A 25,301-nucleotide genomic window follows, 5' to 3' on the forward strand; every position below is an offset into this window, starting at 1 on the left:
GTCAGTCTCTCCACGGCAGATTTCGGGCGGTGTTGGCGGCTCTTGGTTATCATTGTCCTTGTCTTTCTCATGATATTCTCCAGCTCGATGTTAGTCCAATCTTTGACCTCGAAGGACTATATTAGCCCTGGAATTCCATAGGTGTTCATGGCTTTAACTGTGTTCCCTCCGTTGAGCTTTGCTTTCAGCAGGCTTCTGAGTCTCTGATGGTATTTTTCGGTCAGGCAGGCTTTAATTTCCTTGTGCTGTAACTGCTGGGTCTGCATCATCTCCAAGTATTTGTAGGCCGCTCCCTCTGCCATGGCTTCGATCACTTTACCAGTCTGCAGCTGGTAGTTTCCGTTGACTAATTTTCCCTGGTGCAATCCGTGGGTCTTTCATTTGTCCAAACCAAATTCCATTCTAATATTATTGCTGAATTCTTCGGTGATCTGGAGTTGATGTCATCCATGTACATCAGGTGGGTGAGGGTGTACAGGTTCTTCCTTCCTTCTTTGAAATTATATCCGTACTTGCTACTATTGAGCATGGTAGATAGCAGGTTAAGTGTTAGACAGAACCACAATGGGCTCAGGGCATCTCCCTGAAAGATTGCACCCCTGATGGGGATTGGCCTGGTTGTGATGTTTTCGACCTTAAAGTGGTGCTCCATTTCGCCCTCATTTCTCATGGGAAGTTTGTCATTATCGGATTGACTTTGTAGATGTTCAGTGCCTCTCTTAGTCAGTTATGAGGCACGGAGTCGAAGGCCTTGCGGTAATCGATGCAGGCTGCGTACATGCTGCAGCGCTTCTTGTAGGCTTGCTCAGTAACCGCGGCATCTATTATTAATTGCTCCTTGCATCCTTTGCTCAGCTGCTTGCATCATTTCTGCTGTTCAGTCATGTCTGCGCGTGTAGCACAGTGGTATCGTCACCGTCCTCCCCACACCGGGAGGAAAAGGCCCGGGTTCCAATCCCGTCTATGACGTGAGTAACTTTAGTGGGCTTCTGTCACTCAGTTCCTCGATCTCAGGAGTAGATAGCAAGGTTTTTTCCCCCCAGAAACTGAGGTTTTTTCGTCCAGCAAACAGGCAAATCGACCAGAGAACACACGCAATTTACAGACAAAATAAATATATGGGTAGATGTAATCATTTACAGGGGACCCTAATATCATAATTTGGTTTGATTTGTTTTTTTCTTTTCGGCCATTATATTCTGGCTCTCCAAGTAATCTGATATCTTCCTGGTTATCAGCTGGTCAGATTTTGTACATTGTTGGGAGGTAGGTGATTGTCCTATATTTCGCCGGGTTTCTTGTCTTTTCGTCTTTAGGGATCAGACGTCTAGGCGTCTTCTAGGAGCCTTTATTATTATTATTAGTGGGGTTTTTTTGCGGATTCTAGGGTCGGCCCATTCGCCGCTTTGTCATCTTGTGGTGAGGTAAGCGCATCGCCGGGAGTTTGTGTGTAGTGTTGGAACATGTGAGGTGTGATGTTTTTTGTTTTTTTTTTTTTGTTGTTGTGTTGAGTTGCCGGCGTCAGGCGATTTAGCAACCAGGAGGCAACAAACAAGAGTTTGATTGCCCCCTGTCTCACATCGCTAGCTGCGAAGAGGCAGGCCAGATTCATCTTTTAGCTCCTGCTGGGCGTCCCCACACTGATGGTCTGGGGAAGCCTGTGGAAATTTAGGAAAGGAGAGTAGATGTATAGCAGGGAGAAGATGGAGAAAGGACTGAGGCAATGTAGTCATAGAAAGATGGAGATGATAATTAGAGGCATTCCCATAGTAGTAGGAAGGAGTTGTTAATTAAAGTGATAGAGCAGAGCACTAGACAGTAGATCGATGAATCCCATCCCTCAGTAGGGGCAGCAGGCAGCGAACGTCCCGCCTCTCAGTAAGGGTCAAAGCAAAAATCCCACCCCTGAATAGGGGCAGCAGTCAGCAAACGTCCCACCCGTCAGTAGGCAACAAAGATTCCACCCCAGGTGGGGGTCGGCAACAAAAATAGTGTTGATTTCTCACAGCCTGTATGTTGAATCTGTGCCCCCATGCCCCTGCTCCATATGTTATTATTGGAAGCACAATACAATTGTAGTATAATTTAGGGTTCGGGGTTTAAGGTTCCACTCCTTCGTAGTAATAATCCTTCTGATATATAGACTTGAGTTTTTCTTTGACGTACTTAACTCCTCAAGGGGAAATTAGACCCAGCAAGGCCAATCACTGTTAGGTACAATGATTAATCCAATTAAAAGCGTGGCCAGCACAAAATACCTTAGAGTAATCTTTGATTGCAGACTCTCTTTCCTTCAACAAGTTAAGTTTGTCATTATCGGTTTCTGCTTATTGTAGTTTATGCTTAGTCCAGTCTTGGAGGTCTATCATAATTGTATTGATCTGTTGTTCTATTTGGGCTCTGGAATTTTCCTCTACCAGCATGGTAAGGTCATCTGCATATGCCAGGAAGGTGGTGTTTCAGTATTCTTTTCTCAGCCAGGTATCAAATACCATTGTCCAACACAGTGGCCCCGGGATGGACTCCTGCGGGAAGCCTCTGATAACAAGCCTATGAACTTCCAGTTGGTTAGATCTGACAAGAAGTGTTCGGTCGGAGAAGTAGCTGGTAGACAGTAGATAAAGTGGATCCAAGACTTCAGGCTCCCTGAGTCTCTCCAGGACATGCTGCACCATAAAGTGTCAAAGGCCCCTTTGAAATCAACAAGGAGAGCAAGCAAGTATTTGTTGATGGGGGGAATAGAACTACCATCGCATCTTCTGCAGAGAGCCCTTTAGTGAACCCATTCTGGTGAGGGAAAGCAAGATGTTTGTGATGGTAATAGGTCAGTACTCTTTGTGCCATCAGTTTTTCAAGAATTTTGCCTAAAATTCGCAGCAGGGCAATGGGTCGATTCGAGTTTGGATCCAGTGCAAGCTTGGGAGACAGGACACTCTATAAGCAATATGACGGGAAGAACATCCCTTCTCACATAAAGCAAAGCAACAATAGCACTCTTTCTTCGTGGCGTCAATCACAGAGCGTGCTATTTACCCTGTATAAGCACGCTCTGGAAGAGTTGCAGAGTGTGCTTATACAGGGTGTCTCAAAAATATTGGTACAAACGTTTAGGGGAGGTAGGCAACATTTAAAGGAATGTGAATCGCATAGGAACCCATAACCGGAAACGTCACCGGTTATGGGTTCCCGTATGGGCTCCCGTAAGTCAGTAGACGGCGCTGTTCATCAGTTCGCGAGAGGGAAAATTTCTAGTTTACTACTCATTCAAGCAGTAGTCGCCGCACGAAGAGCATGAATCGATATACGAGCTGTGAGCTGGCAGACATGCACCTAGTGTATGGATTAGCAGAGGGCAATGGACAAGCCGCTCAACGAATTTATGTAGATCGCTTCCCTGACAGACATATACCAGACCACCGTTTGTTTGCGGGTGTGCATCAAAATTTGTGCGATTATGGGTCATTTAGAGGTAACAGGAGTAGTGCGGGCAGACCACGTTCGACGCCAGCTCCTGCCAGGGAAGAACGTGTGTTGAATGCCGTCCAGAATAATTCTACTACCAGCACACGTGCTGTTGCCTCTGCCTTACTAATATCTCCTTGCAGTGTACAGCGTGTCTGGCACGACGGTTCCTTACACCCCTTTCATCTCCAAAGGGTTCAGTTACTGCTCCCCAAGATCATTTTGCACGTGTGGCCTTTGTGCAGTGGTTTCTCCAAGAAAGACTTGAATTTTCCAGCCTATGTTTTGTTCACGGATGAGGCTTATTTTACTCGGGAAGACTCATTCAATCAGCACAATGTTCATGTGTGGGTTCACGACAACCCACACGGTGTGCGCCTCCATTCGGCACAACATCGCTTCGCAATAAATGTGTGGACAGGTATGGTCGGTGACTGTTTAGTCGGCCATACCTGTTACCATCCCGCATGAACTCCGCGAAATATCGGATCTTGCTTGATCCTCAAGAATGGCTCAAATACATCGCCAGGTTTTCAAATACAACCACAGTCCCATCTACAGTTGTCCAGCATGACCCCACACCGGGTGGAAAAGGCCCGGGTTCGAATCCCGTCGATGACGGGAGGAACGTTAGTGGGCTTTTTTCACTCCGTGGCTAAGTTAATCGGTCTCAGGCGTAGATAGCAAGGTTTTTTCCCTCAGAAACTGAGGTTTTTTCGTCCAGCAAAACAGGCAAATCGACCAGAGAACACACGCAATTTACAGACGCGAATACGGGTTAATGTAATTTCATTTACGGGTAACCCTAATATAGTAATAATAGTAATAATAATAATGTCCAGCCTGACTATGAAAACCCTTCAGATGTCCTAGGGAGTATCCAGATCACGAAACAGGAGCTCATACGTGTCATTTAGAGGTAACAGGAGTAGTGCGGGCAGACCACGTTCGACGCAAACTCCTGCCCTCCCTTCCCACAACAGCCACTGCTCGGGAGGATGGAATTCCGCAATTTATGATCAAATGCTTGAGCACATTCATCATAGAACCTCTTCTCTCGATCTACAACAGATGCCTCACCGAGCATTATTTCCCACCCCAGTGGAATAAGTACAGAGTGTACCCCATCCTTAAAAATCAATTTGCCACAAACGTAAGCCAGTTCAGACACATATCAGTTCCCTCTTGTCTGTTAAAAACTTTTGAAAAGGCTTTGCTACCCACAATCACTCAACAAATCCTCCAGACGAAACCACCTGAAATCCACTATGCCATCGCAGGAAAATCATCAATCACTAAATTGGCAGCCACCACAGAACGCACCCTCTCAGCATTCGAACAAAGAGCTGAGCTAGCAACCACGTATCTCGACATCAGCGCAGCCTTTGATGTCGTGTCGATCCCGGCCTTGCTCCTCCTACTTAAGGAGAAATTTCACATTCGAGGTGATATACTGTGCTTTTTGGTATCTCTTCTCTGTCACAGGGTACTTATTCTCCATCGGCAACAACACACCCTATCCTGCGACATTACTGCTGGCGTACCGCAGGGGGGGTGCCCTATCCGGTGTCCTGTTCACAGCTATCATTGTGCCCATTATTGCCTCAACGAATGGTCTCCTATGCTATGCCGATGACCTCAAACTGCTGACTCAAATTAACCCTGGCGACAAACCCGTTCAGCTCAGCAACAGGATCAATTCCCAACTTAGGGATTTAGAATTGTACCTGGCAAACTTCAATCTAAAAATCAACCCACTAAAATCTGCTCAGGTTATATTCTCCCTTAAATCCATGCCGACAGTACTCAACGTTTCACTCGCAGGGGTACGAATACCAAACGTACCCTCGCACAAAGACATTGGCGTTCTGTTTGACCAAAAGATGTCCTTTGTCAACCAGATCAACAAAATCAGTACCAAATTCTCTCGTCTACGGTGGTTCTCAAAGCAGCAGCTGCTACACGTCCGACATCCTGTCACTGTTAAAAGGTTCATCACCTCCACCGTCTACCCTGCCATCCTCTGTGGTGCAGAAATATGGGCCTCCGCTGCACATACAAACCTCAAGCGGGTGTACACCGCTGAAAACTGGCTACTGAAATGGGCCAATAACAAGCTTTGGCTACCTCCCGCTACCACAACCACCATGATGGCACAAGCACTCGACATCCCGAGGATGAAGTTCCTGATCGTGGAAAAGAGGCTGGTCTTCACAGCCAAACTCATCATAGGCCAGATATCATCTCCAAATATTTGGAACGCTTGCTCTTGGAGGATTCCACAGCCAAGCCTAAGGTCGGTACCAGCACTCGTGGCTCACCACAACAGGCTTGTACTCACTGAGAGATTTCTTCCCAAGCAGATGCTCGCCGCCCTCAACCGTGTGGAAGCCGACATCGACAGCATAATAAATAACAAGGACAGACACAACTTTATCAAAGCCCTTGAACCCTGATATATTGCCAAGTTATATTTATTTCTGTATTTGTGTCTAGCTCTGTGTTTTTATGTATTTGTATTTCTTTTGCATTTGTGATCGGTATTTTGTAGCCTTTTGTATTTGTTCGCTGTATTCTGTAGCCTTGTGTATTTGTACGCCTTACTTATCTTTTTCCTAACTGCTATATGTGAACCCCTGGCGCTCGTCGCCGTGACGGGATATTGTGCTGTAACTTTACTTCACAATAAAGATTTATTAATTAATTAATCTTTCTTGAACAAGTTCTACAAGGGTTACTTGACGATGTTACAGCAAATGTGAGACGCAACATTTGGTTTCTACATGACTGGGCGCCAGCCCATTATGGAAGGTGTGTTCGTGACCATTTGAACAGGCGTTTTGGGCGTCGATGGATTGGCCGTGGGGGAACCGTTGCCTGGCCCCCACGCTCACCTGATTTATTGAGCCTTGACTTCTTTCTGTGTGGTGGTCCTGAAATCTATTGTGTACGAATCGCCTGTGGAGGCGATTTCCAATAAAAAATGGAAATGGCCCCCACGCTCACCTGATTTATTGAGCCTTGATTTCTTTCTGTGTGGTGGTCCTGAAATCTATTGTGTATGAATCGCCTGTGGAGACGGAAATGGATCTCGTGGCGAGACTCGTCTGTGCTGCTGCTACTGTCAAAGAAACTCCAGGTGTGTTCCACCGTGTCCACCAATCCATGCATGCATCGCGTCTCACGGTGGAACCTTCAGGCATCTGTTGTAACATCATGAAATGCATCCATCTCGTACTCCATTGTTAATATTATGTCAAATAAATGTTTGCCACTAATTACTGTCTTGTGTCATTTCTGCTTCTTGTGCCGCTGCTACTACCTTCCCGTGAAGTGTCCAGTTATGGGTTCCTATGCGATTCACATTCCTTTAGATGTTACCTACCTCCCCTAAACGTTTGTACCAATATTTTTGAGATTTTTTTTTTTTTTTTTTTTTTTTTTGGTAGTTGTTGGCGCATCGGCTTCTGTGGCCATATTGCACCTCCCAAAGTTTTGCAGTACTTTGATCCAAGCCAGAGGCGGGAATCGAACCCGCGACCTTTGGGTTGCCGGGCAGGTACTTTACCCACTCGGCTAGCCCGGTCGGCTATTTTTGAGATACCCTGTATATAATTACTATTGTAAGGGTATATTTGGTACTAAAAGTATATTAAAACTTAAAACTTTGGCAAAAAAAGTACTCACCTTTTTACTCAAAAAAGAACTAAAAAAAGTACTGTCTTTTGGCCATAAGGCCAAAGGCTATCTTAGTCTTTTGGCCATAAAACCAAAAGACTAAGATAGCCAGTGTTGGTTTATATTGCTATTACCCTAGAAATATAGTACCAATAGTAATTAGATTACAGACTGATGTAATGTTCAATCTTCAATTGATGGCATTAATCTGATCTGACATACCTTTTACATCTATTCAAATATTTCATAATATGTATACATACAGGGATTTTAAAGTTGCTGTTCGAATATCGTGAAAATAATTGTTTATGTTATCGTCGACAGGAATATGCTTTTGTATGTGTTCTTGTTTATAATCCGGCACGACCACCAGGTCAGTGGAGTTTACAATAAATCCTCAATACAAACGTTAATCGTATTTAGCAGTCATGGGCTTGAACCCCGTACACTCAAACAGCGAGTGCTACTACACTCTCACTCCTGATCACCCAGCTACGTCGTGTTAAAATTCATGCATTAAAATTCTTCCATTAATATTTTTAAAAAATATATAAAAAAAAAGAGTAAAGTTATGATCGTTACGTGTTCTAGCTAAACAAATTATTCCTGTGAATTTGTTGTGGAACTACTGAAATGCTTGTGGTTTTTATTTAATCTATAAAAATTTGTTAATTTTTGTCTGCCAGATTTCGTCCATTATAATTGCTTTAACAAGTTTTCTATAATTATTTTATATTCTATCATAATATTTTTATAACATATTATTATTTTATTTTATGGTATTAATAATTTTGCTGTATTTAAATAGGTTGGGTTGTTTGACTCCTTTGTCTACCATTAATACCACGCAACAACTGAATGTTTCCCCGAATCTTTAGAGTGAGCACCTCTCCTCCCAGGTGTCCATGCCCCAGCACATGGAGATAGCCCAATGTTTAAGACTTCTACATGCATTATAGCTAGTAAACACTTGGCCTGGTGGTACGTGAAGAGCAATATTGCAATGTCTCGATCGGTATTATTATTGACGTTAAAAGCGTTTTTACTGGCGTTATTTTTAAAGTTTTGTAACGAAAAACCGTCATGCGAAGGGCGTGACGGAAGTGACTTCATCTTCAGCCAGGAGTGAATTATTGTAACTTCTATTGTTGGAATATACTTGTATGAATGCTTAGAACTGGATCTCATTTAACTTTGATAAGCACAAAGGACTATAAAAATTTGACGCGATGATTACCTTGTTCACAGTTCCCTTTTTCACTGTATACAGAATTTCTTCGAAATTGAAGCCCATCTTGCCCTTTAGGAATATTCATTGTATCTTCACTACTCAGAGCACAATCTCTGGACACAGTCTCAAAACTTACAGCCCGGCATGTAAATTTTCGCTCACTGTCACATTGCCGTTGGCAGTCCTGTAGAGAAATTGCTCTGGAGATACTGTCAATGAATGGCAGAAGACGGTCCGGATATTCACGGTACTGACAGTTCGGTGACTCTGTAAAAAAAAGTAATAATTATAATAGAAACGTAATGTACTAATAAACAGTAATGAAGGCATAATTTTAATACTATCTTTGTTTTTCTGTTGTACCTATGCGACCCCATCAGATTCAATTATTATTATTAAATAAAAATTGTATTTACGTTTACCCTGAACAGCCTTCAGCTAAGAGTTGGTTGGCTGTTGTAGGGATTTAGGCCATCAGCAACTTAAACGATACTAGCAGTACCCCTTGCGAAAATTTAGCAATTGGTAACAGAGTTTTTCTGTAGCTGGCCTAAAGAAATGTAGTCCGTGTTTGGCGTGAGCAGATAAGCCAGTACGCGTCGAATCCTTTCTTATTTCTGCAAAATAAAACGTATTTCTTTTAAGGTAGACAGGGCTAGTAGAGAAAATTGTCTGGTTCTGTAAAACCATTCGGATTTTTTACTGTTCGGAATTTTTATATTTTCCCATGTTTCTGTACACGTAGGAAGAAATATCTTCAATTTGAGACCAAATCGGTTAGGCCTATCGTAAACAATGGCTACAGCTAGCTGTACCCATTTCAAAAATTTCGCTATTAGTAGCAGAGATTTATTATTATTATTTATTTTATTAATTTTTTTTTTCGGAACAAAGGCACGATTGCGCGAACATGCGATTGTTAATCAGCTAAAGAGTTGAAGTGCAAAATGTTAATCAGAAAAAATGCCTTATCAACTTAGACAATTTTGTTTAACACTTAACATCTTCCTGTGGCTCCATCTATGAGGTTAATGTTGAACTATTATTGTTTAAAGAACAAAACTGGTCCGTTCCGTAAAATAAAACTATTCAGAATTTTTAAATTTTAACAACTTTGTGCACACCTAGGAAGAAATATCTTCAATTTGAGACCACTTCCAGCCAGATCGGTTAAGCCTGACTGCACACTAACTGTCGAAAGAAAACGGCTTCCGTAATATAAACGATATTGCATATATTTATCTCGGTAAAATTTCGGGTGTTCCCTGATGGATTATATGTGTGAAAGGCAATAAAAAACCCTAGATTAAAGGATAAAATCCATGTTCCGTCGCCTGAGATTAGCATTAGCATTATAATTAGCATAAGCAATCAAATGTCATTAGCATTGGCACATGATGCAAGAAAGCAAGCTTATATAGCATCAGTAAAAAAAAAAAAAACACCCTTATTTCACCCATCCAATCGCTCCAAATGTTTGTCAAGTTATGCCTTGAATCTATTTAAGCTATCAACTTGCACTACAACAGATTGAAGTTTTTTCCAGCAATCAACCAGCCGCTGGCTAAAGACAAACTTCCGCACTACAACCGTCTTTGCTCAATTTGAATTTATGCCCCCTCAGGCGATTATTCAGAGCAAGAAGAAGAATCCCATCCGCATCGAGCATGCTCAAACCATTCAAGGCTTTATACACCTCAATCAGATCACCTCGCAGGTGTCTTAGACACTGTAATTTGAAAATCTTAAGCCTTCCTTCGTAAGAGCAACCCTATGTTCCATTCACTAAACGTGATACAATTCTCTGTACTCGTTCCAACAGCTCTACATCCTTCTTAAAATGAGGCCTCCAGACTTGTATACAGTACTCAAGAAAAATTCCTGCATATCATTGACAAGACAACATGAGCTACTCTTGCAGACCGTCTGCACTGCTCAGAAAACTTCATATCTGCCTGCACAATTAACCCCAGGTCCTTTTCATTATCTACCACTGTCAGTGTGGTACCACAGAGTTGATACATTACTCTGGGATTACTACTTCTCATATATAGTACTTTACATTTGTGAATGTTAAACTTCATTTTCCACCTCTCAGCCGATCTGCTTAACTTTTATAGATCCTGTTGCAGCAGTGTACTGTCATTAGTGTCATTAACAACCCTGTCAACCTTCGTATCGTCTGCAAACTTGGACATTAAGCCTGATATACCATCGTCAACATCATTTATAAATACAGAAAACAAAAAAGGACCCAACACTGAACCCTGAGGGACTCCACTAATAACATTAGTTCACGAAGGGCAGTGTCCATTGATTACTACACTGTCTTCTCCCACTCAATCATCCCTTTATCCATAGCAGCAATTTGCCTCCAATGCAACACTGCTCCAATTTGTGCAGCAGTCTTCCGTGTGCAATAGTATCAAGGGCTTTGAAAAGATCCAAATATATGATATCAAAGTTATTCTTTGCATTCAGTTCCTTTGTAACTACATCATAGTATCCAATCAAATTAGTCAGACAAGACTTTCCCTTAACAAAACCCATGCTGTGTCCGAGCTATCACTGAAGTCTTGTCTAGATGATCCTGCAATGCTTCTTTAACCAGTGCCTCCATTAATTTCCCTGGAACAGAAGTTAAACTCACAGGTCTGTAATTGCCTGTGTCTCCCTTTGATCCTCCTTTGTGGATTGGGGTCACATTTGCACACCTCCAGTCCATGGGTACTTCCCCTGAGTCCAGGGAAGCTCTCGTAATTATAGCTAAGGGTTTGCTTACTTCTTTTGCCGCCTCATTTAATATAACTATATAGATTACATCCACCCCAGGTACCTTTCTTGTGTTTATCTTCAACAAGTTCTCCTCCACTTTACTCTCAGTTATTACAAGATTATCTAGCTTACTGTCAGAGTTGAATACACCTCTGGCATTCCCCTCCTTGAATAACTCCTCATGTGTGAATGTCGATGCAAAATAGTCATTCAGTTTGTTAGCTACCTGAGCAGGATCATCAACAGTTGAACCATCGATATCAAGTGGACCAATCTGATTCACCCCCTTCCTTCTAGAGTTTACATAAGTAAAGAACTCTTTGCTGTTTTTCTTTCCATCCTTTGCCAAAGATTTCTCGTAATCTGCCTTCACCTGCCTAACCTCCTTTGTAACTTGGTTACAGACCAGCATATATCTATCATAGGCTTCTGTGTTACATGTTAATTTATATGTATCCCATGCATTTTTCTTCTGTGTCACATGTCTACTTTGTTCATCTGACATCCATTTAGGCCTAAATCTTGAACAATATTTCTTTGTTAGTATGAAAAGCCTAGTAGTTTCCAAGAATAATTCTTTGAACACTTCCCATTTTGAATTTGCTGTCGGTAACATCATCACTTGGCTCCACCGCATAGAATTTCAATACTGTCTCAAATCACCGTAGTCACCTTTACGAAAGCAAAAACCGTTCCCTTTACCCTTGATGGTAGTTACCTCTTCGAGTAAATCCCACTTCAGTACACTGTGATCACTGCCACCTAGTGGTTCCTTTATCTGCAGATTCTTGATGCATGAAGAATCACTACTGATAATCAGATCAAGAGTATTACTCCCTCTAGTTGCTTCCCGAACATGCTGCTGTAGAAAACAATCATCCAATAAATCCACAAAAGCCATTCTAGTGTGTGAGTGACCAACCCACAAATTCCATTCAATATCCGGGAAATTAAAATCGCCCATTATAAGACACTCTAATTTACTGGCACACTCTATTTCTCTGCACAATTTCTCACTATACTCATCAGATTCATTAGGCCTATAACAGACATCTAATCTAATTTTTCCTTTCCCAGTGCTCATGTCACACCAAACTCAACATTGCGTTGTCCACCCACATCAATTGGATGCACTTCCTTAGATTTTGTGTTTCTTAATTAACAGCATAACCCCTCCTCCCTTCCTGACCTCTCTATTATTTCTGTACACACTGCACTCCCCAAATTCCAGTTCTGCACTGCTTATATCTGTGTGACACCACGTCTAATATCCCAACAATATCCGCCTTTGATGTCTTCACTAGCACTTCAAGCTCATTAAATTTATTATCTATACTCCTAGCATTGGTGTACATGCAAGTATACATGCACCTGTTTCTACTCTTAGTTACCCTAACACAGCCCATGTATTTACTTGTTCCACTATGATTCCCAGCAGTCCTGGATATTCCCATTGCTTTTCTTTCCAGGCTGCTGTTCAACTACATTTCAATAGAAGTAGTGCAAAAATCACTTTTACTTCTTCCAGCGTCTACTGTTAATCTAGTAGTCCGTGTATTTCCCCAAAGCTAGCAGTTTTCCAATTGACTGATTGATTCACCCATGTTGTGCAAAAGACCCACAAAAATTCCTTGTCATTGACGGCATCCGAACTCAGGTCTTTCCAACAGTGTGGGTAGACCCAGGATGGTTCAGCTGGAGTTGGGGAGTATCTATATGTATATACATACATTTGTGGATTACAAACAAGACAAAACACACATAAAAATAATATACGTACAGGATATATATAAAATTGTGCAACAATATATTTGCAACATATACATAGTGTTGTATATGTTGCAAATAGGACCAACGGGTTGACCAATTTTTATTAATATATTTTCTATTATGTACAGAAATCAAAAAATAAAAGTCAAATATTTATTTAAGAAATTTCTAGAATAAATAAATGCAACAAGGCATAATAATAATAATAAGATTCTTTATTAACATAAATTTTATACACTAGTGATTCCTTACACAGAAAGCCAGAGGAATCTTACAATTAGTTGTTTATAGAAGTGATTTTGATTTAAAAAAAAATAATAATACTATAAGGTCTTAGGATTATAATATTAGATACACCGATGAGCCAAAACATTATGACCAGCGAGTCGTTAAGCAAATGGCAGCAACTGCAGGTGAACTACGGCGCGTGGGCGGGTCTCGACACTGTATAAAAAACACCTGATACTGAGCTCCGTTAATCAGTGTTACCTTTGTTTCTCAGATTGGAAAGGCAGCGGACTTAAACGAGTTTGACAAAGGCCAAATTGTAATGGCCAGACGACTGTGTCAGAGCATATCCTAAACTCATGGTCAGCCGTGGTTAGTACCTACGGAAAGTGGTCCGAGCAAGGGACAAGGTATTCTTGTATTGATTGCGGCCTCCAGGGTTACCCCTATATACCGCTGTAGCATCTGTAGGTTATTTATAGCCGGCAAGTGTGTGTAAGTGTGTGTGTGTGTGTGTAAGTATATATGTGTGTTGTGATGGTTGTTGTTTGCCGGCCCTGGAGTCTTAGCAGCCGGGAGGCAGGGAGCAAGCTACCTGCGTCCAGACTCCCGTCCCTAGCCACGTGGAGGCGATCCAGGAACTATCTAAATTACACTTAGTGGGATTCCAACAAGTGGAATCCCAGTGGTCCGAGCAGGGGAAACACACGAACCGCCGGCTAGGTGTTGGACAACCAGGCTCATCGGTACGTGGCAACAGAAGGGTGACTGTGGCGCAACACGCCGGTAATTGGAATGCTCGTGACGGGAGTAATGTGTCACAACACAGAGTACATCGAACCCTGCTGAAAATGGGGCTGCATAACCGCAGACCGCTCCGAGTGCCCATGCTAACCACGGCTCACCAGCGACAGCGCCTACAATGGGCATGCGAGCATCAAAACTAGACCTTGAGTGATCGGAAAAAGGTCGTCTAGTCCGATGAATCACGTTTCCTGTTGCACCTTGTGGATGTCCGGGTACGTGTGCGTCGTTTACCTGGAAAAGTGATGGCGCCTGGATGCACCGTGGGACGAAAAAAAGCCGTCGCGGCGGTGTCATGCTTTGGGCGATTTTCTGCTAGGATACCTTGGGTCCAGTCATCCATGTTCTGGGCACACTAAATTCATACTAATAGATGCCTTATCGAATGTTCTTCTCGTCCTTCAACTAACATTCTGCAGATTGTCATCAGTTGGTTGTCATCAGGTCCTTCAACTAACATATGCAGATTGTCATCAGGTGTCTCTTTCGAACCACCCTGTTTGCTGCAGTGCAAGAGCATCAAGCTTCAAACCACCAAGGACTCCAACCAGCTACAAATGAAGACAACTGCACTGATCACGGAAGCCAGCGACCTTGTCATACCTAGGAGGGATCTAACCGCGGGAGCAATGCCCTGGTGGAACTGGAACTTATAACGGCTGAGAAAAGAAACCCAAACATGACGAAAAGCCTTTCAGAGGGCCGGAAGAACCTGCCCAGCTGTGAAGGTCGAGGCCCTCCGCCAGCAATATAAGGAAGTCATGAATGCATACACGGCGCAGTTCCGTAAAAGTAAACAGGAGTCTTGGGAACAAATGGTCTCGACGATGGGCAACAACGACCCCTGGTGTACAAAATTGCCACTAACAAACTCTCCACGGCGAAGTTAACATGGCAACAAAACAACCAAATGGGGAACTGACGACAACCTGGGAGCACTCAGTTATCAACATCCTAAACAGTTTCAAGCTTGAAGCAGACCCAACAACCAGTGAGCCAAATGGGGATCTGACAGCCTATATGCCAAGGAAATGAGGACTACCAAACTCAGACAACTGAACCACCCTTCAGCAGGGAGAAATTCACCAATGCTGCAGCACACATCAAAGGGAACAAATTACAATGCGGCAGGCTTTGCTTTGCTGACCAATTTGGTTTCTAGATCGGATCCTCTGCCGTGGACGCCATCTGGCATTTGCTGAATCTAGCAACGGATGTGACAAGAAGTAACTTCTAGTGATCTCTGTGGACTTTTCTGGGGCATTCGACTCCCTGGTGGTCGAGTGTCCTGACAAGGCTCCGGACCACTGCTGTCCCGGAAATTCTCTATCGCACAGTCAAGAACTTTCTTACTGACAGATCAATCGCTGTCAATGCCCCTTTCCAGGTACTCACTAGGACTGTCTGCAGAGGTTGTCAATAGGGTACGGTCCAGGGCCAGGAAAGCATCCAAGATCACGTTCCACAGTAGTGGAATGTGATCCTAGATGCTTTCCAGGCCTTTGCCGATGACCTAATGTTCATAGTGACTGCAAACTCCAGAGACAAATTGAAAAACTCAGCCAACCAAGCCTTGAACACACTGCAAAAATGGGCAAAAAAGAATCAACTAAATATTTCCCCGGCAAAATCCAACTCAATCCTGCTGAAGGGAAAGCTAGAAATCCGGTGACCTCCCCTGATAAAAATCAACCAAGCAACAATAAAATTCACCAAGCAGCTCAGGTACCTAGGAGTTATACTGGAACAGAACCTCTCCTTCCAAGACCACCTCAAATATACAAGGGTTAAAATCAGAGCTCACACTGCACTTATCTCCAGAGACGGGACTGGAGCCTCGGCGAGTGACCTCTCCATCTTTTTTTTAAAGCATTTTTCATACCCATAATCACCTATGCCACTGGAGCGTCATACAACAAAGCCATGTCTACCGTCAACAAAAGAATTGTTGACCATACTCAAAGAACAATTCTCCTCACCATCACTCCTGCATACAGCACAGTAAGCACATATGCACTGGAGATCTTTGCAGGCGTCCTCCCTCTGGATTTAGAGAAGTGCGCAGGGTGCTCCTACACCAACTAGACAGTGCGGCAAAGTCGGGCCTCATTACGGGTCTAGCGGTTATACGACCAGAAGAACAATGGTACACAAAACTACACATGTACAATATCCAAATACTTTTAAATCTCTGTCTTTTCCAGTCAATTGGTTCACCCACAATGTAAAGTACGCGGAGATGGGAGAAACCCCTGGTACCGTTTCACCCCCAAACACACTTTACACTTTACCACCTAGACGAGCTATAGTAGACTCGCAAGAGCCCATTTTTTTTTTTTTTTTTTTTTTATGAGAACCCCAAACACGAGAGGTATTAGAACCTATAGTACTTAGTACCGTGCTTGGGTTGGAGGTTGAGAAGACGAAAGAAGATATTTGTTGACATTGGACTTGAACTTCTGTAGATTGTAATTTTCAGGAAATACGTATGAAGGCAGGTTGTTCCAGAAAACGGCAGTTGAATGAATAAATGAGGAAGATGAAAAGTTGGTTCTGTGGGTTTGACGTTGGACAGTAAATGGATGTTGGCTGGTGGCGGCACGTGTTCGGACTGTTTTGAAAGAGAGAGCGGGAATTATAGAAGCCAATTCAGAAGAACAGTGCCCATGGAAATATCTGTAGAAGAGGCATGCAGCAGAAACAGTACGTCTATGAGAAAGCGAGTGGAGAGACTCTGTTAGAGATGAATCATTAATTAACCTAACTGCCCTCTTCTGAATGGAATCAAGAAGCCTGAGAGAGGTTTTGGGGGCACCACCCCAAATGTGGCAACAATATTCCATGGCAGGGCGGATTTGCGATTTATACAGAGTGAGCAGCTGTTTGGAAGAAAAGTAACGCCGAGAGCGAAAGAGAAAACCAAGTTTTTTAGATGCAGAGGAAGCAATATTTGTAATGTGCTTGTGCCAAGAGAGATTAGAAGTCAGGGTAATCCCCAAAAGAGATATATCCTTTTGCCTAGAAATTGGAGTGTCACTAAAGATAAGCATAGGAGCAGAAGAATCCTTTTTGCGAGATATAAGACAAGACTGAGTTTTAGAAGGATTGAAATCAACTAAGTTGTCTTTGCCCCACTGGAGAATTACCTGAAGATCGGCATTTAAGGAATTGGTAGCAGATTTTCGAGAAGTTGAAGCTGATTGAGCAGGGCAAGGTTTCTCAAAATGGAAAGTTGAATGTAATGTGCTATCATCGGCAAAACTATGGATAGGATTTCCAGTCAATGGAAGAAGGTCATTGATATACAAGAGGAAAAGAGTGGGGGAAAGAACTGAACCTTGGGGGGACACCGGCATTAGTGGAGAAGTTAGAAGACAGAGAGCCATCTACCATCACCCTCAGTGAGCGATCTGAGAGAAAACTGGATAACCAATTACTAAAAACAGTTGATAAACCATAAGATGGAAGCTTGTTTAGAAGACCTTTATGCCAAACACGATCGAAAGCCTTTGAGATGTCAAGAGCAACTACTTGTGTTTCACCGAACCTTTCCATTGAAGTAGTCCATAAATGGGTAACATAAGCCAGAATATCACCAGTGGATCGACACTGACGGAATCCATACTGGCGATCGTTGATCAGACGGAAGGTTTCTAGGTAGTTTAAGAGTTGGCGGTTAATTGATTTCTCCATTACTTTAGAAAGAGTAGAAGTAATTGCAATGGGACGATAATTGGATGGGAGGGATTTGTCACCCTTTTTAGGAACTGGCTGGATATGAGCAAATTTCCAAGCAGAAGGAAAAACACCTTTGGAATAAGAAAGTGAATAAAGGCGGCAAAGAGTAGGAGTAAGTTCAGGAGCACAGATTTTGAGAACAAGTGGAGAAATACCATCAGGACCTGGAGCTTTCTTAGCATCAAGATTCATCAAAATCCTTCTGATATCCTTTTGACGGAAGACCACAGGAGGCATTGAATGGACTGTGTTGGGAATGGCGGGAGGTGTTTTACCAAGATCATTAATACATGAGCTGGAAGAAAAATGGGATGCTAACAGGTCAGCTTTATCCTTGGCTGAAGTGACAGCAGAACCATCTGGTTTGGACAGAGGTGGAAGCAGAGATGGGCAAAAGTTGCGGCCAATAGCTTTGGCAAGAGACCAGAATGCTCGGCTACCATTAGGGCAAGAAGCAAGTTTTCTACTCTTAGCCTGTTCAAACTCTAGTTTGGACTGATTAATAACTGCTTTACAATTGTTGCGAGCTTTGGTGTAGGCAGAAAATGAAACTGAAGAATTAGAAACAAGCCAATTACGATATGCAACATTCTTCTCTTGAACAGCCTTAGCACATTTATTGGAAAACCAAGGTTTAGATAAAGGACGAGATTTTAAAGTGGAGTGTGGGATAAAGGATTCCATTCCTGCAAGAATAATTTCACTGACACGATCTGAGCAAACGTTGACATCAGGAGTTTTGAAACAGTAATCCGACCAAGGAAAAGAAGAAAAGAAGTCTCGCAGGTCATCCCATTTTGCATTCTTGTAATGCCAAACAACACGAGGTTGGGAATAGCCATGAGATAAAGGTTCCATTGGAGAAGAGACAATCACCAAGTTGTGATCTGAAGTGCCTAAAGGACCTCTAACTTCGACCGTGTACTTAGAAGGGTTGTTTGTGAGAAAAAGATCAAGCGTATTGGCTGTATGATTCGGATTGTCCGGTATTCTTGTAGGTAAATGAACAATCTGTGCTAGGTCATTAGTAATTGCAAAAGCCTCAGCATCTCGACCTGCTGGGTCGGTGTGACTAGAAAACGGAAGCCAGCTGGAGTTGTGAACATTAAAATCACCAAGGAAAATTACCTCACTGTTAGGAAAGTTGGACTGGAGAAAGTCAAGTTGCAACGAGAGGAAGTCAAAGAGCTCCAAGTGATTAGTGGAGTTGGGAGAACGGTAGAGACAACAGATGAATTTGACACAATGAGGTAGAGAGATTTTAAGCCAGAGAAGATCAAAGAGAGGAGATTCCAAATTGCCAAGTCTCTGACAGGGAATATCAGAACGGACATATGCACAAGTACCACCTTTAAGGCGAAAGGAATCATACAGCGAATAATTTGGGCATCTGAGATGAGCAGTAGTTGAATCAACCGATAACTGAGATTCTGTCAGAAAAAGTACATGGGGTTTGGCAGACTGCAAGTGGAAATGGACATCGTTGAGATTAGAATTGAGACCACGTATATTTGTGAAATGAATTAGGAAATCCTTGGGAGGTTTAGATCTTTTCGCAGATAAGCTTGTTCTATTAGTTTGACAATTCATGGTGTATTCAATAGTAAGAAAAAGTGAGTGGGACATGCTGTATGAAGTAATGGAATTTTTGGATATGGCGTACATGTGGTAAGAATATACCCAGATCCTTGACATAACGTGGCCTCGACAATGCTCCCCGCATACACACTACTCGGACTCCCTCCAGTCACTATCTGGCAGAGTAGAGGTAGCAAGATTATACACTAGCTGATCCGGAAGCCTCCTAGAGAGTTACCAATAGGTTCGGTCCGGTGTACTAACTAGCGGCCGGCCTGCGAAAACCGTTTTAGAGCTGTACCCTCGAAATGTAAGGAATATTGGATCTCGCCACGACGTTCATCATAACCTCAAAAGTCATCAATCATACTGCATGATGGAAGAGATAGGGAAGGGTTGACCGGAACTTAGCTCTAGAGACTAAACATGGGTTCCACCACTTCAAGCCTCCAATAAGCAAAGTAGTGGTATTTCACCGGTTGATGAGAGTCATCTACCACCTAGTACTGCCTGGTAACATAGAGGGGCGGCATTCCTCCATGTGGTGTGGGCGCCACACCTCGACCCCTGCTTACGTTGGTTCACACCTGGGTGGTCACCCACCATGTGCTTGTGCATGGAGGTTATACCCAGGATTACTAACAGTCCCACCCATTGCTATTTTTTTCGAAAATTTGCGAGCCCATTGTTCAGACGATCATTTATTTTACAAATGAAATCCTGAATGCGATTATTGAGTATCCCAACCGAAACAACGGTGGGGCGGCGCGGCAATCTCCCCAGCATTTTAACGACGCAATCGATCGGTTATGTATTTTAAAATTGCTTCATTTTTTATTTAATTACAGTCGGACCTCTGTTTAACCAACTTCTTTATAGCGAATTTTTTTGATTCCCCTTTGGTAATTACATTTAGAATAGCTTCCGTTGAACAAAGAAAATTGCGATGTAAGAAACGGATTAAGAGAGATAACTGTGTATGCATTGTTCAAATATGGCCTTTAGGCAATTTAGTGAAATTGAAAGTGCGAATTAAGGGTAAAGGAATTTCCGTTTCAGAATGTTAGTGGTGTCTATGAAACCTCTGCAGTCACATACCAAGAAGTCGTACAAGTCAATATGCTTTCCATAGCCATCAGAGGAGACTCCCCAAACGGATTATGGCCTCTGTTCAACCTGTCTTGTGGTTCCCCTTTACTCCTACAAGAGGTCATATGTTTTTCGGAGAAATGAATGATCTATGCCATCCAGTAAATTTCTTCTGTCTATGTTTACTTGGCCGTTGCTGAATATTCTCGTGATTCCGACATTTTGCACTGTTTTCAAAGAACTAGTCAGAGTAGCAACATAGAGGGAGGGGGGGACTGAGGCAACTATGATATTATATAAACTTTACGAAGATGAAATGCTGGCAGATTTTGAAACTTTGTCGAGGCTTTCACTGTGTAGAAAATGTTCTAAAATATAATGGCATACAGGCAATAATAAAAAATAAAGGCTCCTCCGTAGCCAGGTGGGAAGGAGCAGCAGTGCGTAGCACACGCTTCTTGATTAGACCGGGGTTCGAGCCCGTCATCACCAAATACGGAGGATGCGGAAAGGTCAGGGAATGACCACACCGCATATCCCGAAGCAATATGGCCTTAGTGGCTAATGCTCCTAAAAACCACATAAAAAATAAAAAAAAAACACTGTATCGCCAATCTGGTAAGAACTTGATATGGAAACTATAAAGATCAGTCGTGTGTTCGGGACACGATGAGAATCTTGTAGCTTGCGGACGGCAATTGTGTGTTGGAGGAATTAGTCCGCTTTGTGCAAACATTTTGAATCAGAAGTTAAATATTCCGGATTATTAAATCGACTTTTAAATGTGGAATTTCTTAACCGTTTAGCACTAATGATCGACATCCTCCAGGAGCTCTCTTAGCTTTCAGAAGCATTACAGAATTACTATGGTAAAAGGAGATAAATTAATTATTCGAACTATCAATACTATTGTTAATTTGAAAAACTCCGAAGGAAATTATGAAGCTAAAATTGAGAGCATGTTGAAGTTGAGAGAATCAAAGTCGAAAGTAAGAACAGTAAAATTACCTCGTGACAAGTTATTAAATGCATTATTTTATCCTTAAATGATAAGTTTTTAATGGAACAGGGTGTTTTTAATTCAATAAAGAAAATAACCATACCATTGAAAGAAATTTTAAACGTGCTACCGGAAATCGTGGAATTTGAAAGAACTTTCGTCTCGGTGGAAAGACGGTGAAAACCGAATAAGAAATTTAAGTTTTCTAATAAAATATGAAATAAAAATTAATGATTTTAGAGATTTTGTCGAAGACAGTTTATCTTTAAAATCAATTAGCAGTGCGAGCTTTCAGCATAATGAATAATATTGAGTGAATAGTAGTAGTAGTAGTAGTAGTAGTAGTAGTAGTAGTAGTAGTAGTAGTGGCACTTGATGCAAGAAAGCAGGAGCTTATGCAGCATCAGCCAAAAAAAAAAAAAAAAAAAATCACACCATACCCTCCAATTGCCTGTCCAGTTCCTCCTTAAATTTATTTAACCTATCAACTTCCACAACGACAGATGGAAGTTTGTTCCAGCAATTAACCACCCGCTGGCTAAAGGCAAATTTCCGCACATCTATTCTACATCTATCCTTTCTTAATTTGAACTTATGTCCCCGTAGGTTCGTATTCTGAACAAGTGGGAGGATCCCATCAGAATTCAGCGTGCTCAACCCATTCAAGGCCTTATAGACCTCAATCAGATCACCGCGCAGGTGCCTAGTCTCCAGCCACAGCAATTTGCAGAACTTAAGCCTCTCTTGGTAAGAGGATCCCTTCATTCCCCTCACCAATCTTGTTGCCCTTCTCTGTACACGCTCAAGTAAATCTACATCCTTCCTAAAATGAGGCCTCCAGACCTGTACGCAGTACTCAAGGCGTGGCCTGACCATTGCCTTATACAGAGGGACAATCACCTCCTTTTCCCTGCTAGCAAAATTCCTATATATCATTGACAAAACCCCATGACCTGCCCTAGCAGCCTGTCTACATTGCTCAGAAAACTTCATATCTGACTGCACAATTACTCCCAGGTCTTTTTCATTTTCTACCACCTTAAGTGTAGTACCACACAGTTGGTACGTTTCTCTGGGGTTACTTCTGCCCATATGCAGTACTTTACATTTGTCAAGGTTAAACTTCAGTTGCCACTTCTTAGCCCATCTGCCCAAATTATCTAGATCCTGTTGCAGTAGCACACTGCCATTACTGTCATTAACAACCCTGCCAACCTTCGTGTCATCTGCAAACTTCGACATTAAGCCTGATATACCTTCATCAATATCATTGATAAATATACAAAACAACAGTGGACCCAACACCGAACCCTGTGGGACTCCACTAATAACATTAGTCCACGAAGAGCAGCACCCATTGATTACCACCCTCTGTCTTCTCCCACTTAACCATCCTTTTATCCATTGTAGCAACTTACCCTTAATACCATTCTGCTCCAATTTGTACAGTAGTCTTCCATGCGCAACAGTGTCAAAAGCTTTCCTGAAATCCAAGTATATGATATCAAAATTATTTTTTGCATCCAGTTCCTTTGTGACCACATCATAATAACCAATCAAATTTGTCAGACAAGACTTTCCCTTAACAAACCCATGCTGTGTCTGAATTATTGCTGCAGTCTTGTCTAGATGATCCTGCAATGCATCTTTAACCAGCGACTCCATTATTTTACCCGGAACAGAAGTTAAACTAACTGGTCTGTAATTATTCGTGTCACCCTTCGAACCTCCTTTGTGAATTGGGGATACATTTGCACATCTCCAGTCCGTGGGAACCTCCCCTGAATCCAAGGATGCTCTCATAATTATGGCTAAGGGTTTGCTTAGTTGCTTTGCCGCCTCCTTTAATATAACTGGATAGATCCCATCCGCCCCAGGTGCCTTTCTTATGTTTAACTTCAACAATTTCTCCTCCACTTTGCTCTCAGTTATTACAAAATCATTAAGCACACTGCTACAATTTGATAACCTTCTTCCATTTTCAAACTGTAATGATTCCTCACGTGTGAATGTAGATGCAAAATACTCATTCAGTTTGTTTGCTATCTGAGCAGGATCATCAACAGTCGAACCATCGATGTCAAGTGGACCAATCATATTCAGCCCCTTCCTTTTAGAGTTTATATAAGTAAAGAAATCCTTGCTGTTTTTCTTAGCATCTTTTGCCAAAGATTTCTCGTAATCCGCCTTTGCCTGCCGAACCTCCTTTGTGACCTGATTACAGACTAGCTTATATCTGCTACAGGCTTCTGCGTCGCCTGATAATTTATATGCATCCCATGCATTTTTCTTCTCTGTCACGAGTCTCATTAGTTCATTTGATAACCACTTAGGCCTAAACCTTGAACAATATTTCTTCATCGGTATGAAAAGTCTAGTAGCTTCCACGATTAATGAATGAATAATGAACGAATGAACGAATGAATGAATAATGTTGACAATTAAACACGTTTGCAGATTATGAAGACCATACATCTAAATGGAAAACCATTGCTTCGATTTGATCCGGATCGCTAAGTGAAATCATTCCCCTGTAATCATCGCTCAGCTATTGAGAAAGCAGATCGACAACAAATATTAATGAAGAAGTAAATTGGCAATATTTAGAATAAATTTTTCTTGAATATTTGCGAAATAATTTTTCATGTTATCTGTGATTTTTTTGTGCTTTTTTCTAGAAAGTTTGTCTTTTATGTAATACAGTGTATTTGTTTTTATATTGTGGAATGTTTTGTGATTGTTTTTATGTTATTTGTGATATGGGAAATATTTCATGTTATTTTTTTTTTCAATATAAAAATTTTATCATCAAAAAAATGTATCGATTATATTTCCCGAGTTATAAAAAAAATACGAATAAAAAAGTTGCGCGTGTGCCGAGGATGCGCGGTAGAAGGTTTATGCGAGACATCCTAAAAGAGTTTTTTTATTGTAAATATTTTATTGATCATTCACAGATTTTCATAATTTCTGGAAGACAAGATACAATGGATTTATGATAACTAAAGAAATATGTATACTTGCGAGTGCAACGTATTTAATTATCTCTGTAAAATAGCACCGATTGATGTACCAATCTTGTAGTTGAAGCGACATACGCATCACTTAGAGACACCTAACAGTGGAATGTAACGAAAATGCAAGACGAAAAAAAAATTGTTGACAAATATTTGTATTGTTGCAAACATACTTACTGCAGTAGTAACTTCAGGAAGCATGATTGTGACATCAGACTATTCAAAAATTCGAAAAGGTTAGAACTGCAGACACTGTCGTATCCAGTTATCATTGTAAGGCGAAGCATTACGACCAGGTTTTTATGTTTTTTTTAATTTTATTTTTAGATAGACCTAGGAACGTTTTACACATTATCTTATATGCATGGTTAACGGGTGATAAGCCGCATCTGACCACCCCTCAAACCTGCCCTTGAATGGAGATATCATCCGGTCAAGAAAAATGCATCGCGCAATCTAATCACGCTACTAGTAGTGCGAGCGTGGGAAGCGCCTCTGGTGAAAACCGCGGATGACGTCACTTCCGTGACCGATCATATTTACTCTGTAGAAAGTCTGAAAAACTGGGAGCCCATTGTTAAAATATTCACAGTTCACCACTGGGTACTAACAAAACCTGCATCGGTTACACTAGGGACCCAGCAAATGATCGCGCAATAGAAAAGAGAACGCACGAAGCCCCAGGATTGTAGCCGTGAAGGGAGTTGTATACAGAAATTTGCCACCTGTATATAATAAAGAGTTCTTCTTCTTAACTGGTGCAAGTGTGGCAAGAACGATGCAAACACTCCCACACTGTGGAAATTAAAAGGAAATTTGTGCCGACGTCGGTTAGATCTTCCCTAAGGCACCGAGCTGGTTCTCACCGGGACTGCGGCCAAAATATCTTTTAACAGGGAATGGGGTAATCAATGTTAAGCTGTCCCTCCTT

General features: G+C 42.0%; 1 protein-coding gene across 1 annotated transcript in view; it reads right to left on the reverse strand.

Moving 5' to 3' along the window:
* Window positions 1-25,301, reverse strand: part of LOC150087119 (uncharacterized) — a 447,878-nt gene that overhangs the window by 214,072 nt on the left and 208,505 nt on the right. Inside the window, exon 16 of the mRNA XM_090372381.1 lies at window positions 8,378-8,638. Coding sequence (XP_090228507.1) covers window positions 8,378-8,638 — 261 coding nt within the window. The remainder of the gene's footprint in view (window positions 1-8,377; window positions 8,639-25,301) is intronic.

The sequence above is a fragment of the Mastigoproctus giganteus genome, chromosome 4 (assembly GCF_048544385.1).
Source record: "Mastigoproctus giganteus isolate SK-2022 chromosome 4, ASM4854438v1, whole genome shotgun sequence".
Classification (NCBI taxonomy): Eukaryota; Metazoa; Arthropoda; class Arachnida; order Uropygi; family Thelyphonidae; genus Mastigoproctus; species Mastigoproctus giganteus.